This window comes from Castanea sativa, chromosome 3 (genome assembly GCF_040712315.1).
Source record: "Castanea sativa cultivar Marrone di Chiusa Pesio chromosome 3, ASM4071231v1".
Classification (NCBI taxonomy): domain Eukaryota; kingdom Viridiplantae; phylum Streptophyta; class Magnoliopsida; order Fagales; family Fagaceae; genus Castanea; species Castanea sativa.
The window spans coordinates 25,328,016-25,344,568 of record NC_134015.1 but is presented as its reverse complement, the minus strand read 5'-3'; the positions used below and the strand labels follow the sequence as shown (position 1 = coordinate 25,344,568).

At 38.6% G+C, this 16,553-nt stretch overlaps 2 protein-coding genes across 2 annotated transcripts; both read right to left on the bottom strand.

Moving 5' to 3' along the window:
- Window positions 1–7,273: 7,273 nt before the first annotated feature.
- On the bottom strand, window positions 7,274–13,757 carry LOC142628740 (NAD kinase 2, chloroplastic-like). The gene is made up of 14 exons (XM_075802782.1): window positions 13,748–13,757; window positions 13,417–13,439; window positions 13,203–13,318; window positions 12,876–12,879; window positions 12,674–12,784; window positions 12,463–12,573; window positions 12,191–12,320; window positions 11,569–12,077; window positions 10,907–11,028; window positions 10,662–10,803; window positions 10,338–10,562; window positions 10,016–10,090; window positions 8,918–9,019; window positions 7,274–7,926 (listed from the first exon to the last, which is right to left on the bottom strand). The coding sequence occupies exons 1-14, from the start codon at window positions 13,755–13,757 to the stop codon at window positions 7,723–7,725; spliced, it is 1,884 nt and encodes a 627-aa protein (XP_075658897.1). The 3' UTR covers window positions 7,274–7,722.
- LOC142626854 (putative galactinol--sucrose galactosyltransferase 1) lies at window positions 12,494–14,711 on the bottom strand. Its single transcript, XM_075800561.1, has 8 exons — window positions 14,447–14,711; window positions 13,949–14,208; window positions 13,748–13,845; window positions 13,417–13,593; window positions 13,109–13,318; window positions 12,880–12,993; window positions 12,674–12,784; window positions 12,494–12,573 (listed from the first exon to the last, which is right to left on the bottom strand). Exons 1-3 carry the CDS (start codon window positions 14,557–14,559, stop codon window positions 13,769–13,771), a joined length of 450 nt encoding a protein of 149 aa, XP_075656676.1. The 5' UTR covers window positions 14,560–14,711; the 3' UTR covers window positions 12,494–12,573; window positions 12,674–12,784; window positions 12,880–12,993; window positions 13,109–13,318; window positions 13,417–13,593; window positions 13,748–13,768.
- Window positions 14,712–16,553: the final 1,842 nt, after the last annotated feature.

Below are 16,553 nucleotides of genomic sequence, written 5' to 3'. Positions count from 1 at the left end.
ACATAGTACTTAACTTGAACAGGCTCACAATGCCTGATATTGTTATAATCATATACCACGGTGGTCCGCTTAAGAATGCCAATGCAAACAAGGGATTGTCATTTGAGGGGCCGGGTATAAAGACCCATTATACCCAAATTGATCGTAGGTTGAAGACCCTTGACGAATTGAAGATGTTTGTCATGGAAGAGTTGTGTGAGAATCCTGATGTGCACAACATACAAATTACTTATCGTATGCCAAATGAAATCCTGAAGCACCGGATTAATTACAAGTATATGGTGATAGAAACAGACAAACATGTAAAGATCATGTTTGACAAGTTGGAGAGTATAGCTGAAGTAAGTAACATTGAGTTGTACATACAGTTGGAGCCGCGTGCAGTATGGCAAGAGGATATCCAACAAACAACCATAAGCTTACAGGTTACGATTCCGGATGCTCAATATAAGTATTCTACACATGTAGAGGATGATGATGTTCATGCCGATGGTGATGATGATGACGATGATGATGATGATGATGATGATGATGACGACGGCGACTATGTTGATGAGACTACTGCCGTTAACAATGATGATGACGATGATGATGACGACTATGTTGATGAGAATCTTGCCATTAACGGTGAAGATTTTGCCGATAAAGATGAGTATGAAGACATGATTGACAGAGGGGACTTTCGAGACTTTGAGGACTTTGAGAGGGACATTGATGACGATGAGACATTGGACGGTAGTGAACCTGATGCAGACAATGTTATTAGTGTCCAAAACATTACGAACACAATCGCTGCCTACGCACCTCCTGCGTTGTCATTCTCTGTAAATACTTGGGAAAATGTGGTTGATCCTTCACATATTGAGATGCCATTTGTGTCTACTTGGAGAGAGGGGATGAATTTATACAAAGGGTTGACTTTTGCCAATAAAGTGGAGGTGAAGCGCGTATTAACAATTTGTGCCCTCAAGGAAAACAAACATTTTAAGATCACTAGGTCGACGATGAAAAATCTTTGTGCGAAATGCGTGCATGAGTCATGCAACTGATATGTCTACGTAGTTATGAAGCTCGATCTCCACGGACTATGGATGGTCACTGTATATGTGGGTCCTCACACGTGTATACCGACTGGGGTGCGAAATGATGGTAGAATGATGAGTTATAATTTTATTGCAGCAGAAATCCATAACAAGTTACGTGAGGATCACACTTCTCAAATTACGCATCTCAAATCTCTGATAGAGTCAAATATAATGGCCATAAGCCTTCTTACTAAAAGGTATGGGATGCGAAACAAAAGGCGATTGCGTTTATGTTTAGAGATTGGGAAGAGTCTTACCAAAGGCTGCAAAAGTTGCTAATGACATATATTGATCAGGACCCGACTACCTAATTTTGCTATCGTGTCACACCCACCGATGAAGATCACACCGTATTGTTGCATTATGTGTTTTGGTCTTTCGGTCCATGCATATTAGGATTCAAATACTGCAAGCCGGTTATCAATATTGATGGGACCCCTCTGTATGGTAAATATCAGGGAAAGTTGTTGGTCGCAATGGCAACCGATGCTAACAACAAGGTATTCCCTCTCACCTTTGCTGTTGTGGATTGTGAGTCAGGGTCCAGTTGGAGGTGGTTTTTACGATGCCTCAGAGAAACGATTGGCCACCTAATACCTGACGAAGGCATTTGCATAATTTCTGACCGACATCTCGGTATCAAAAACGCCATTGCAAACTGGCCTAGAAGGGATGATGGAAAAACATGGGTATTTCATAGATATTGCCTTCGACATGTTGCTAGCAACTTCAACACCCATTTTCAGAACTCGACTCTAAAGTCAGCGGCGTTGAAAGCGGGATATGCTAGTCAGGTAGTTAAATTTGCTACCATAATGGAGTCCATTAAGCAGGTGGAAATTGAGGCCATTAGGAAGAAGAAGAAGGTGACGGGGAGGGATGGTAAGGAAAAGAATCAAGATTATCTTCCATACACATACCTAATGAGTGAGTCTGTGGATATGTGGACCTAGTCACATGATGGTGGGAGACGTTTTGGGGTAATGACAACCAATATATCAGAGTGTTTCAATGGTGTACTGAATGGTGCATGGGGCCTTCCTATTGCCGCGTTGGTTGAGTTCACTTGGAACAAACTTGTTCAATATGTCCACGACCGGCACAAAGAATACAATTATGAGTTGTCAGAGGGTAAAAAATGGAGTGAATATGCCTTATCCACGTGGGATGGAAATAAGCGTAAATCTGAGAAACACTATCTCAAGCCATTTAGCAATGAAGAGTTGATATTTCAAGTAGTTACCCAACTCAACATGTGTAGCGCAGGAGGGGGAAACCACAGTTACGAAGTTCAGTTACGGGAAAAAACATGCGGTTGTGGGAAATGACAAAACATAGGGATCCCGTGTTCACATGCAATTAGAGTATGTGACTATTTACATATTGATTCGACCACATATATTCACCCATGTTATGGTTTGAACCATGCCCTTAACACTTATGAGCATGCATTTGTGGTTCCTAAGTCACAGTCATTGTGGAGGGATCCCATGGGGCCAAAGTGGTTGCCTAATCCGGCATTGTTGCGGGCCAAAGGTCGACCGGTGAAGTCAAGAATAAGGAATGAGATGGATGGAGTGAGGAATAAGGATCGAGAACCAGGATGGCGGAGGGAGGACGCAGATTTGATAGAGAGTCAACCGAAGCAGACATGTGGACTGTGTCATGCTAACAGGCATAACCGCAGAAAATGTCCGCAGTCCCGTGGCGCTTCCATAAGCGGCCATGTTCCACACTAGGTAGGTAGATGGCAAAAAGTAATGCATTGGTTAAATAATTGTTGTTCATTCGATGTTTACCTAATGTTTACTATCTTGTCTCCTAACGTAATTACTCTACGTTTTTCAGGCATGCTTCCACGAACGACATTTTTGTCATGCGGACCGCCGATCTTAGGAAAAGTGACTACGTTGTATTGGCTCTATGTGAACTTTTTGGTTTTTGTTGAATGTACTTGTAATTCTCTATCCAATGTACCTCTATGAAGATTGTGATTTGAGTAGTATGGTTAGAACTGCAAATTAAGCGTGGTTGGACATGTTTAGAATGTTGATATATTGAGAATGACTTTTGTTGTGATTTGAGTGCATTTACATTGTAAAACTATGGTTATGCAAAGAGCGTAACGATTTCTATAGTTTGGTGCCTAATGACAACGCCTTTTGATGTAATTTAAGTGCATTGACATTCTCAACTTGTCTACCTCTCAATGAGTATTTGTGGATTACATTCTTAGCTTCTCTATCTATGTTTCCCAGCAGGTGTGTGCACATATTTCAGTTTTTGGTTTGCTGCATGTTTGGGGGGGGGGGGGGAACAGAGCATTGCTCTCTGCCTGAAACAGAGCATGCTTCTGTTGGGGGGAAAAAATTCCCAGTGAAACTCGAGTTTTAGAGACTCGAGTTCCACTGGGAAATAAACGCTACAATAGGGCATGCCTCTCTGCCTGAAACAGAGCATGCTTCTGTTGGGGGAAAAAAAAAATTTCCAGTGAAAATCGAGTTTTAGAGACTCGAGTTCCACTGGGCAATAAACGCTGCAATATAGCATGCCTCTCTGCCTGAAACAGAGTATGCTTCTGTTGGGGAAAACAAAATTTGTCTAGTGAAAATCGAGTTTTAGAGACTCGAGTTCCACTGGGAAATAAAAAAAATTCCCAGTGAAACTTGAGTATTAGAGACTCGAGTTTTATTGAAGAAAAATTTCTCAGTAAAACTCGAGTTTTAGAGACTTGAGTTTCATTGGGAAATAAACGCTGCAAAAGAGCATGCGTCTCTTCCTGAAACAGAGCATGCTCTTCTGGGGGAAAAAAAATTTCCCAGTAAAACTCGAGTATCAAAAACTCGATTTTTACTCAGCATGTTTCCTCTGGTCCAATACGACTAATTCGGTCCACTGTGGTCCTTTTGGTCCATTCAGTCTAATTTGGTCCCAATTCGGTCCCTGAAATCTACTTTGGTCCTATTTGGTTGACTTTGGTCTTATTCAGTCATTCGGTTCTAGTTGGTCTAATTTGGTCCATTCAAACCACTTTGGTCCATTTTGGTCAATTTCGATCCATCTTTGTGCACTTACATATATAATGGGAAACAACAGGTTTAGGTTGAGAGCTCTTATTCTAAATCTAAATTTATTAAAACAAATTCTCGAGTTTCAAAGGCTTGAGTTCGTTTCACATTTTTTTTTTAATGTCACTTTTTTTTTTTTTTTTACACATATGAGTCTTTTAGTGCATGTGGCTCTGCCACTGTGTTTCGAAAATAAAAATAAAAATCTATACAAATATGGGTTGCATAGAAAAGAAGGTAGCGAATTGAGCTACAAATATTTTTGAGAAATTTTGTAAAACGAAATAGATTTTATAAGTTGAATGTTATATGGGTCAACCCTTTGAATACACAGATATGCAACCCATCCGCACTCACGTGAATACACAGATATGCATAGTATAGAAATGCACCGTTTTCAAGGATGCAGAGCATCCGTGAAAAGTTTATGCATCAATTTTGGGAGTCAGCTATCCACCATTGCTACATTGATGTTCGCAGTGCTACATTGATGTTCGCAATGCTACATGTGCTGCTCAATAGCTTGGCACTGTTGAACCCTATCCAGTCATATCATTCACACTCACGTCAGTACACAGATATGCATCTTTTTGCAATGCAATGCAGAAAACCCCTGAAAATTTTATGATGCATTTAACACAACTCGGTATTGTCTTGTCAAGTTCATGTCAGATGAAACACAAGCATGCAGAATACTCTTCACATGAATACTCTTCAGCTGAATAGTCATGGCAGTACACTGCAACTACTGCCTAGAACAAGAGAATCTCACTGTGACATTTGGAACATTTGAACAAAAAATTTGTATCATGGTTTTCCAGCCTGTATTGACATGACAAGCCCAAATATGTTAAATTTTATTATTGAATACACAGTGGAATGAGGTTATAAATGCACCACAATTCTTTTCTTATTCCTACACCACTAACTTTGTAAGTTGACTAAGCTATGAGTCGCAACGCCTCAACATCATCTCGTACACATAGAAACAAGTTTCAATCTACTTCAACAAATGAATTATCACAAGTTCCAATAGATCAACAACTACAAACATACACAAACCACTATGGAGGGAAATGGGTTGGAAAGAAGAGAGATTTCGTTAATATGCCAATATACACGTACGAGAGTCTTGGAAGCGTTGGGCACATCATGGTCGGCAAATCTACAAACCTAAGTACAGATACCACTGCAATGGAGTTCACCGTAGCAGAACCACCATGGTCAATCCTATACGAGAAGAGGTGTGAGTTGGAGGTGTATTGTCGATGGCACGGGTTACGAGTTCCTAAGGCACGCTCAGCCGAGTTACCTAGAGATGAACCTGCCAACATACTTGCTCGCCTTGAATAAGAGAACAATCAAATGCAAAGGCGGCTAGACCGTTTTCATGCAGTCCAATAAGCTAGGAAGCATCTAAAGGGGAAGGCGCAAGAGCGAGCCATGAAGTCTATTAATGAAATTACTGCATTAGATGATGAAAGTGATATTTCAGACTTCTCAGATTCAAGCAATGATGATTTCCAAAAATTTCTACCTACGAACATTCAACGTTGTTGTTGATGTCTACACGTTTTGTGCAATACAAAATGTTGTTGTTAATGTCTGGCAAATGATCCTATTGTACGTGCACCTTTTGCAAATCTAAAGATGAATTGTTCATTACTTTTGGCTAAGTTTATATGAAATCACTTGCTTATTTTTTCCCTACTGTTCGTTGTTGGTATAAAATGAAAGGTGTACTTGTATTAGTGTTTGCAAGAATTATAAGTGCTTGGTGAAAATTATGGTCTGAACTCACATAATGTACACATCTATTTCAACAAGTTAAACTCACTTAAGGCCACTATATCCCCTGCACCACAGCTAGTGGAGAATGTTAAGGAAGAGGTGGATCAAGTTTACCCCAAGTTTGTGTTTGGTGACTACATGTCTGTTTATGCTGAGCAGAAGTTCCTCCCAAAGGAACCAAGGTTCCAGGCTGTGAGAGCCATGTAAGAAGGTTAAACTTCAAATATTTAGGAGATTACAAGTTTGGTTTTTCCTTCTGTGATAAAGATTGTCCTAATGGCAAAGGATACCCCTGGCTTGTCTTACTCTTAACTTCATGTAGGGGAGGAAAGAAAGCTGAAGTGGGTATTAGTGTTTGTGTGTGTGTTTTAGATTGCTGTTTTTCTTTCTTGTTATGCACTTATGGGTTTCTTTAATGCACCTACTAATTTTCTCAACAAAAAAAAATTAATATACCTACTAAAGGTTTGGTTTGTACAATAGATTATATAAATGGTACTTTTTGAATATTGTTCACAAATTGTAAGGTTTTCATTTCCTTGCTAGGTGTCAATGGAATTCTTATATAATCATCTTAAGATACTTTTTCTTTTTTCTTCATTCTTTTTTTTTATATATAGATACAATAAAATTTTAACATACGGCATCCGCTCTATGATGATTGTTCTTCATTATCAAGTTCAAGACCTCAATTGGTTTTTGTTATTGACATATCTCTTATCTACTGACAAGAAACTTAATAAGTTGGGTTCATTATTAATAATAAAGTTAAAGGTGGTCTCACGTATAGTTCTTTTCATTATGTTTATGGTTGAAACATTCCATAATTTGCTGTTGAGTTATTGAAACTGGTAGATTCAATTGGTCTCTTTTTTGGAAGATATTGTTAAATTCAACCACTCGATTTTCTTCCAATAGCCCAACTTGGACCTCAGCAAAATTTTACAAAAATAACAATCAGTGAAACAGTAAAGTTAAGAATACAAATAAGTCAACTGTTGTGTTTGCATAAAAATTGGATTTGATAATCTAATGAAATCTGTTTGAATTGGAAATCTAAAGGGCAAAAGAAATTCCACTCAATGATAGGAGAGAGAGAGATAGAGAACTACACCTATCACCATATAAATTAAGCAGTCAGCAAGTACTAGAATAAGATGTCTTAGAAATAATAATGGCAGTAGTGATCAACATTAAATTGACTCCCAAAAAAATATCAGTATGAAAATTATTTCTCATGACGTGTCATATTCCATAGATCTTCTAGTATTATTTCTCATGACATGTCATTTCGATGGATCTACAAGATTAAATCTTTATTGCTGTGTAATAGATGACACTATACAAGTACATTTTGTCATATTGAAATGAAGAAAAAAAAAAAAAAGATTCACATGGACGCCAACGTGGGAATGAATCGTATTATTTACTCTTTGTAAAGTCAAATATCCTTTGATCTAAGTTTACAATATGTACAGTAGTTTTGCACAAACTTCAATCTGAGGGTCCGTTTGGATAGAACTTATTTTGCTAAAACTGAAAACTGAAAACATTGTAGCAAAATAATTTTTAAATGTGTGAATAGTTTTGTGAGACCCATTTTTAATGAAAAAGTTGTTGAAAAGTGAAATTTGTGGAACCTGTGAACAGTGCATTTGTGCACTGTTCATGACTGAAAAGTCAATATATGCTGCTGGGTATAAAAAAAAAAAAAAAGCAAAAACGCAACATAGACGCACAAACGCGGATCCAAACGCCCTTTGAGACAGAAAGAGGCTTCAAAGGGCCTTTTGACCTAGCCTTTCATTCCAATTTAGGCAGCGAATCAAGCTGTGAAACCAATCACCTGTCTGGTCAGACTTGTTAACTGTTGGAAGTGGGTGCTGGCTTATAGATATTTGTACAGAATCTCCTCGTGAGAGTTGCTGCCTTCTCTTCCCATCAAAAGAAACCCATGCATTGCTTCTAGCATCGTTTGGAATCTGTCAAATACAACAATGTTAAACTCCTAGCAAAAATACAATGGCCAAAACACAGCACTCCTAACACTCAACTGATTCCTGATATGTGGTTGAATATGGAAATAAAAGGATATTAGAATCCTATTGCTCCAGAGATTACATAATATCAGGCCCTTCAAATACATGCTGGCATGTTGAGTGAGCATTCGCATTTGAAAAATGCGACTCCAAGACAAATCCACACTCAAAGCCATTTAGCATAGCTTTGTCAACATGCCTTAAGAACAACAATAACTAAATAGTGAACAAAGTAAAAATTATATATTCCTTCTGCTTCTTCTACATATGGTGATTCTCTGTTTATAGATATAGAGCAGCTCCCTCTATGAGTTGGGAACCACCAGGATACGATGTTGATTTCCAATTCAAATGTCAGCCTTGTATGTACACTTCACATGAAAACTCTGAAGAATTTTTCTCTAATTCCAAAAAGTGAAAAAACCAAAATGAAAGAAGAGACTTTGTCACTTGGCACCTAAAGTGCACTATGCTCTCTCAGACACAAGTTAGTCCAACCAAACCAGCACCCTTTTTTTTAATATAGGTAATGTAATTCAAAAATGCAAAAGGGATGCAACCCAAGTGCATGGGAAGTACACAAGGGAACACCCAATAGGGGGAAAAGAATATTATAAAAAAAAAATACAGAATTGTCATCTCAAATTAATATCATCAATAAAAGCTAACGAAGGGGGAAAAGAATATTATAAAAAAAATACAGAATTGCCATCTCAAATTAATATCATCAATAAAAGCTAACGAATCTGACGATGTAGATGGCCTGGCAGTATCCTATTTTGTACAGTATAAGAGCTATAGGTGGCAAAATCAAGACAATATACAGGCTAAAACCAAAATTTCTTCCAAGAAAAAATAATAGGATATCAACCAAAATGTGAGCTAAAGCTACAGATTTAATAATAACTAGTCACTAGATCATTAATAACATCACCTTCATTTCCAATCTTGCCGAATCCGGAAGTATAACCGGTCTAAATGAGAGGGAGTGGGGGCAGATTGGTGTAAACAGCATGCAAGGAACATTTGGATGCACCTGCATTTAGATTTCAATAGTGGCATTAATAGTTGTAATAAAGAGCAACAGCAAACAGCAACAAATGATGATATTTTGGATTGCAGAATTGAATTTATATATTTTGGGTCAATGAGTTTGAAAATAAGAGCACTGATTTGCTAGACACAAATATTGTGATTCTTTCATTGCAATACCATTAAATGAAGGATTTTAAGAAAAGTTCATTTAATAAACTAATAAATAAACAAGTGCAGCAGATTATACATACAACATGTAAAGTCAGAAAACTTAACACGTTATGTGCCAGCAGAGGACATAACAACAACTGTGTTGAACAACATAAGTTTCTAAAATATCAAATATTCTGATATCTGTTATGCTTAATTCAGTTTTAGACTTTTTCTGCTTCCTTGTGCACAAAAACGCACTGTGATCCCCCAAGAAGAGATATTATCTACTAAGCTAATACAAAAAGATGAAGGAATTTTCTTCATGTAACGATTAGACTCATTAGAGTTCCGATAATGGTCAGATGTCTTTGATGCATCCAAGACATATGGGAATTATAATTCATAGACACCAAATTTAAAAGCAAGCTTAAGCGAAGCCTGTCATTCCTACACTGCATCAATCTCATTATCAAATACAAAGCTCCCAATTCTAGCATAGTCCTTAAAGAGAGGAGAGTGAGATTTTCATATTTATAGCACATTTCTAGTTGCCAATAAAGTAAATAGATGGCTCCCAGATGAAAAATGGTTTCCTTTGTATTTAACCTAGGCAACAACATTCCAACACAATGTTGCTAGTTGTTTTTACCAGAAATGGTTGTTTTGATCCTCTTATCTTCATGCCAAAAAAAGGCTGTTTTAAAGTTTTTTTTTTTTTTTTAAATAATAATCATTTCTGAAAGCTCACGTTTAATTTGAGCTAAAAAATCCATGCCCTACAAATAATACATATCCTAGAACCAAAAGTTATATAACCATTACTTGAATACAAAGGAAAGCTTACCATGGAACCTCCTGCAGCTGTAGAGTAAGCGGTACTTCCTGTTGGTGTGGCTACAATGACTCCATCACCTTGCACCTAAAGAAATGGTACTCATTATTAAAAGCATGGCAATGTCATAAACTTATCTTTTCTAACTACATCAAAGTTTAGACATGAGATGTAGCTTAAATGGTGGCTATTGCTTTAGATTATATAAATGTTGGACTTCTTGTGATTGGAGAGGGCAAATAACAACTCCTCAGCCCACATAATAGTTAACATGAAATTTTCAAATAGGTTTCCCATTTTTCTTGTATTAACGAAATGAATTCACTAACCTCACCTTGGTTATGAGCCTGTCATGTTCATAGCATTCAATTTTAGAGAGGTATGGATTAGAACCCCGATCAAGAACGACCTCATTTAGGACATCAAATACTTTCCCAGGCATTGCTTTACCATTTCGAAAAATTTCACATCGAAGGCGCATTCTAAGAGTTATATAGACACCATCCACAGTGTTATTTCCATGGATGACTTGTCTTAAGTCTTGTTTATAGTCATCAAACTACATCAAAAGAAATATAAAAGGAGTCAAACAAATGGCTATTCATGAAAAAATAATTAAGACAATAACAAAAGACAAAGGCTGAGTTAAGAAGCTTACAGTATGGGAAGTCAGAAATCCAAGAGATCCAAGATTAAATGATACAACAGGGGGCACAGCATCTCTAAATAAATTTGACGCATCTAGTATAACCCCATCTCCCCCCAAGCAAGCCACAAAATCAACCCTTTCATGTAGATCACTGCATCAAGGACATCCAACAGGTCAACAAAATTCTCAATGAAGTATAGGAATATTAACAACTATTTCAATGTTGTTGCTCTTAAGACAAGGAGTTCCACTACCTGGTGTCTTGACTATAAAAAGTCTGAATAAATCCAAACCCTGGGATTCTAGCAAATATGTCATGCACATCAGGTTCCACAAGAACATTCATTTTCTCTTCATAATACAGAAAAGAGGCAACCTGAAATTCCATGCAATAAATGCAGTTAACAATAGCTATGCAAAAATTAAATAAGTAACTCTAAAAGTACGCATGACCTTTTTTATTGATTGACAGAGATCCTTCATTATACCACAGAATAGGATAACAGGGTATCCTCTTGAATACCAAACTGCTAGGCAAGACATCCCTTACCTGAGACAAATTCTACTAAGAACATGTTCTGATTACTCATCTCTTTTAAAGTTCACAAATAAAGACATATTTACTGCTCAATTTTCAATAACATGATAAAACAGCCACAACCCTATTGTCTGTGTTGTCTTTAGATATATCATATATCTTTATTTGGGACTGGAAGCTATAAGTCACAGTCCAAAAAAAAAAAAACTTATTACACCAAAAATAAATTTTTTTTCAAGGCAAATTATCAACAAGCTACAAACATGATAAGGAAAGAAAAATTAAGAAAGGAGCAGAAACCATATTTTGTTAGTAAACCAATTGATTTCCCAGATATTAAATTTTAGGAATTTACTAACAAGATATTTCTGATGGTACCTCTTTAGCTTGTTCCATGAGCTCTTGCCCCAGTTTCTTTAACAACAATACAGTCTTTGGTGTCGATTTCCACATAAGCATCTGCTGCTGGGTACTAGGATGAGTGAAGGCCAAGGAGGATTCTGTCACCTTTTCTCTGGTACAAGAAAATCCATCTGTTTGAACTAAAAACATTTCTGCTTTCCTTCTTGACTGCACCCTTACAACACCAGTTGCAGAAGCACACATATCACCTCCAATCGTAGCCAGGTCATCACTGGCTGAAACTAAGGCAGCTCCGCCATTGATCTTATGATCTTTCAGTACAGATTTGGATGTTACATGCTCATCAAAGTTATTAGTCACAATTGTAGAGATATTTTCTTTCATCAAAGAAGACCTTTCCCCTTTGCCCAGTCCATTCACAACTGGAACAGTGGCAACCAAAATATCACCAATCAAATACTTCCCATTGTCAGCAGGTGATTTTTGGGGCTCTGGATATAAATTTTTTCCAGACTCGCAAGACTCTGCTCACCATGATGATAAGCTGAATGCTCAGACACATAACTAGAAAACTGGGCAACTTTTGCTTCCTTGACAAAGTTCCTCTTGAAAGAGCAGAAAAGAATTTTCCTTTGACCAGGCTTCAGGCCATCAACCATGGAGGGAATGGACCTCTGAAGATCTGCCATTGAAAACAATATAAGCTCCTTGTTGACAAAGTCACTGTATTTTATGAGCTTGCCCATCTGATCAAGGTGAGTACTAGGCTGCACTTTCAGAAGGTGGTATATTAGATACATATTCATTCTCTTTATTTAAAAAAACACAAGAAGAAAACATGGCAAACCTTTGACCTCAAACTGCCTAAAGCCAACTCTTCCTCTCTTCTATCTTCTTCTTACTGAATGCCAGCTCAATGGCCTCCCCATCCTGTTCATCTTCCCAAATAAAATCTTTCCAGTGTTTCTCAAGATTTGCAAAGTACTCTCTTCCTTCCTTTGATGTGCTTGTTCCCAACCCCTAAAAAGACAAACAAATCAATATGCAAAAGACAGACAATAGATAATAGAATAAAAGGTTCTGTAATTGGTTCACATGTAACAAATTTAACAATGCAAACCTTATAGTACTTGATAGACCACCCACTTGCATTGCCTGTCAACTTGTGCTTCCATGACTCGTACTCAGGCATGGTATAAAATGATGGTTGTGTCCCATTTTTGTGAGTTGCCTGCAAAGATGATAAATGATTATTTTCCCTCAAGAAACATTCCACTTATATTGAAGTTGTGCTAATATTTGAACTAGTTAACTGAAAATACCAACCTTCACAATAGGAGTGATAAACTCAATTAAGAAAGATGGAACTTTTAACAGTGATTCTCAATAAGAACGAATAAAATTGATCAACAGCCCTTTGATGTGGGAACCATCATGATCCTGTACAAGAATTATAGTTAAAATTTTATATTTGTTGAAGGCTGTCAGCGTGCCTAGTAGAGAGAATTGTAAGCATAAAACAAGAACAAAACAATAAGAGAAACTTAAGGCACACCTGATCGTTCATTATCATCAAATGACCATATCTCAAAGATTTTACATTGGTGTATTCTTTATGCTGCTGAAGTCCAAGAATCTACTTTATGTACCCAATTTCTTTATTATCAGTGAGCTGTTTAGCGGTGGCTTCCCTCACATTGAGCAATTTACCTCTCAATGGGAACACACCATAGTAATCTCGACCCACAGCAGCAAGCCCAGCCAACTGTAATAGAATGAATAACGTCAAAAATCGTACAAAGTGAAACCCAATAGAGCTAACTTTAATGCTAAAATACTCTGCACAATGACACAACAACTTACTGCAAGAGCCTTAGCTGAATCTCCTTCAGTTAAAATCAAGGTTCATTTATCAGATTCCTTCCCTCCTGCTTTGTTAGCATCATCAAGTTTTTCAATACCATGAATCTTCTGTAATTTTTCAATACCGAGTCTCAAAGGTACATTTTTCCTTGAATTTTTCACTGGAATTTCCGCAAGCTGACCATTGACAACAAAGAGAGAGAGAGAGAGAGAGAGAGAGAGAGAGAGGGAAGGGGTGAGATAGAGAGAGGACACGGGCACAGGTAAACAAAGAGCACAAGAGAGATGGGGCAATACCTTGACACTCACACACACAGAATTTAAGACTTACTTGACTGCATTTGTGATGACATCAAAGGGGTCTGGTCCAGCAGCCACAAAAACCAAATGTGAAATGACTCCCCTCGAAATCCTCAACAGCTGGATCTCCTGCAAAGAACCAGTTTTTTTTTTTTTTTTTCATATCCATTTCAAAGATAGCCAAAATTTCCATAAATTGATCAAACAAAAACCAAAACGTTTCATTTCATACCACTTTCCAAGCAAATTTCCAACTCATTCTGCTCGTTTCCCTGAAGAACAGCCCTGAAATCACCTTCAAGAATTGGTAAGAAAGCAACATATAAGGCAGATTGGTCCATGCCATCTTTGCTTCCTTGTTCAACATTAGAACCATCGCGTGCCTCAACAATCAAAAACTGGGTCTCAAAGGGTATGTCTTGGCCACAATTACCCATCCTCTGTGTCATCCACCACATCTTGAAGCGAAAAACACACATAAACCTCAATCCCCTGCATAACCATTTGAATTCATCACAAAATGTAAGGAAATAATCCAGATTATTTTTTTCTTAAAAAACATAAAATGTGGGATGCCTTGGTGTGACCATTTCTCAAACAAAATACATACCATAAAACTTTTAAGAAACTTTTATTAAACATTTCACGCAACGAGATGGCCTTCCAAATTTCAAAACTAATATTCTTTCCAAAGTGTCCTATACAATAGGCTATAAAGGCAATCACAGACCTTGGCATAACCCACATCACCCCTAAAAAACTCAGGACTAAACACCATAATTCTCTAGCAAACTCAAAAGGTAAGAACATATGGTCCACCGACTCACTACAAGCCCTACGCATGCAACACCAATCAGCAATTATGATTCCCTATTTCCTGAAATTAAGTATTGTTGTTAGAATCTTGTCCTTTGCAACTGTCAAAACAAAAAATGCCACTTGTGGAGGAGCTCTAGTACAGCAAACCAATCCATAAATATAGGGCAGGAAGAAAGCCAACATTTAGATACCAGGTAATTTAACAAACACACACAACAAATAAGAGCCCCAACATAAAAAAGGATCACATTAGACATTACCTCTGTAACAAACTTCTTTTTCAAGGTTCACCAATTTTGCATTTTTTAACCCTTGCGTAATGTTTGGGCGGGAGAGGAGGTTGCGGGGCATCATCCTTAGGCTCATCATCGTGCTACAAAGACATTAGATGCATACAATCAATATTTGGTGTAATGATAAGAAAAACTGAACTGCAAAATAGGCCTATACATCGTAATTAATGGTATCGTACCATAGAGCTGCCTTTGTGCCCTATTTTGTGTCCACCTGTCCCACAAGTGGGGCTCTTCTAGCACGTTGCGGTCTACCTCGTGGGGGTGAGGGCTGATGAGGGGGATGCTCGTCCGGTACATCAGGATTTGGCTGTAGAGTGTCAATCCCAACTAGAGGTCCTAGAGGGTCAAATGAGGATGAGGTAGGTGGGTAATGATGCTTTGTGTAGAGGCCAGGAGTGGGGATCATTGTCATGGGTTCAGTACGGGGTGGGTCTATGGGCAAAGTGGGTGCACTGGAGCTGGTGGATGGGTTTGAGGGTGTCTCGGGGTGCATAGGAGGGGTTAATTGAGAATGAATACCGAGATAGAAATTGGGCTGCGAACGTGGGGTGGGTGAAGGGACCTCGGGCTGAGGAGATGCATCTACCATGGGTGGAGGGACCTCGGGCTGGAGAGATGCGTGCGGGATGGGTGCAGGTATCTTAGGACTACTTACAACCCGAGCGGTTGTTGCACACCGACCACGGCCCCTAGCTGCACTTGTGCTTCGGCTTGCTGTAGCAGGCCGAGTAGGCCGACCACGGCCCCTAGCTGCACTTGTGCTTGGGCTAGCTGTAGCAGGCCGACCATGGCCCCTAGTTGCGCTTGTGCTTGGGCTTGCTGTAGCAGGCCCACCACGACCCCTAGCTGCAGTAGCACCGGTCGGTGTACTTACAGGTACTGCGCTTGTGCTTGGGGTTGCAATAGCTGCTGATTCAGTCTCATGCCCATTGTTTGCCTCCCCATTTGCTGCAGGACCACCACCAAGCCCAGCCAGATCATTTAGGACGTGTCGAACATGGTTTTGTGCTCGGCTGCTTACAGGAAGCATCTCCAACAGCGCTAAATGGCTTTCAATCTGAAACCGAGAAAGAACCAGTACAATCAAATTTGAGACATTTACGTATCAATTGTAGAATGGATAATATAGTACTTATTAATCTACCCAAATACTCAACTAAGATATATCTAATTAGAACACATTACCGATATATCTAATTTTGCGCTGTTGCAGTCGACATACTTTCAAGTGACCGGACGGTACCAGCGGTAATAGTCATGATCGTGAGGCATCTCACTAGTCTAAGGAGGTGCATGGCAAAGTCGTTATTGTCTCATATCCCATGTAAGGATATACGGTCCATACTCCTCCCTCCAATTCTTTTCCACCTTCCCACGCAAGTCTATTCTATGTAGTCGTTCATCGTACACAACATGGTCGGGCCGCTCTTGCGCCAACCCAAACTGACGAAGGACACGATCTGGGTGGTGTATCTCTACTATGCAAAAGCACAGAAGTGGCACCCTTGCCGTCCACGTATCCCTCCCTGCAACGCAAAAGTGAGGAAGATGGCCGAAGTCTGCCTCGTATGGCTGCCACACAATCTACAATAGAAACAAAAAACAATTATCATAACATCAAAGAATGTGAAACAAGGGAGAATACATAGATAAAGGGAAAAACATAAATTAAAATAGAAGATATGTTAAAGGATGAAGCAATCATATTCTTAAGGAAAATTA

Bases quoted from the DNA above. Each gene is read 5' to 3' on its own strand.
- LOC142628740 (XM_075802782.1), bottom strand. The intron at 12,574-12,673 runs GTTTGCATTGTT...TTGTCTTTTTAG, and splicing joins GGTCTATCAAGTACTATAAG to GGGTTGGGAACAAGCACATC. The intron at 9,020-10,015 runs GTAAGCTTTCCT...ATCTAAATGCAG, and splicing joins CAGCTGCAGGAGGTTCCATG to GTGCATCCAAATGTTCCTTG.
- LOC142626854 (XM_075800561.1), bottom strand. From the start codon at position 14,559: ATGCGTAGGGCTTGTAGTGAGTCGGTGGACCATATGTTCTTACCTTTT. The intron at 14,209-14,446 runs GTCTGTGATTGC...ATGGTTATGCAG, and splicing joins GTGATGTGGGTTATGCCAAG to GGGATTGAGGTTTATGTGTG. The intron at 13,846-13,948 runs GTATGAAATGAA...GGTTCTTTGCAG, and splicing joins GGAAATTTGCTTGGAAAGTG to GAGATCCAGCTGTTGAGGAT.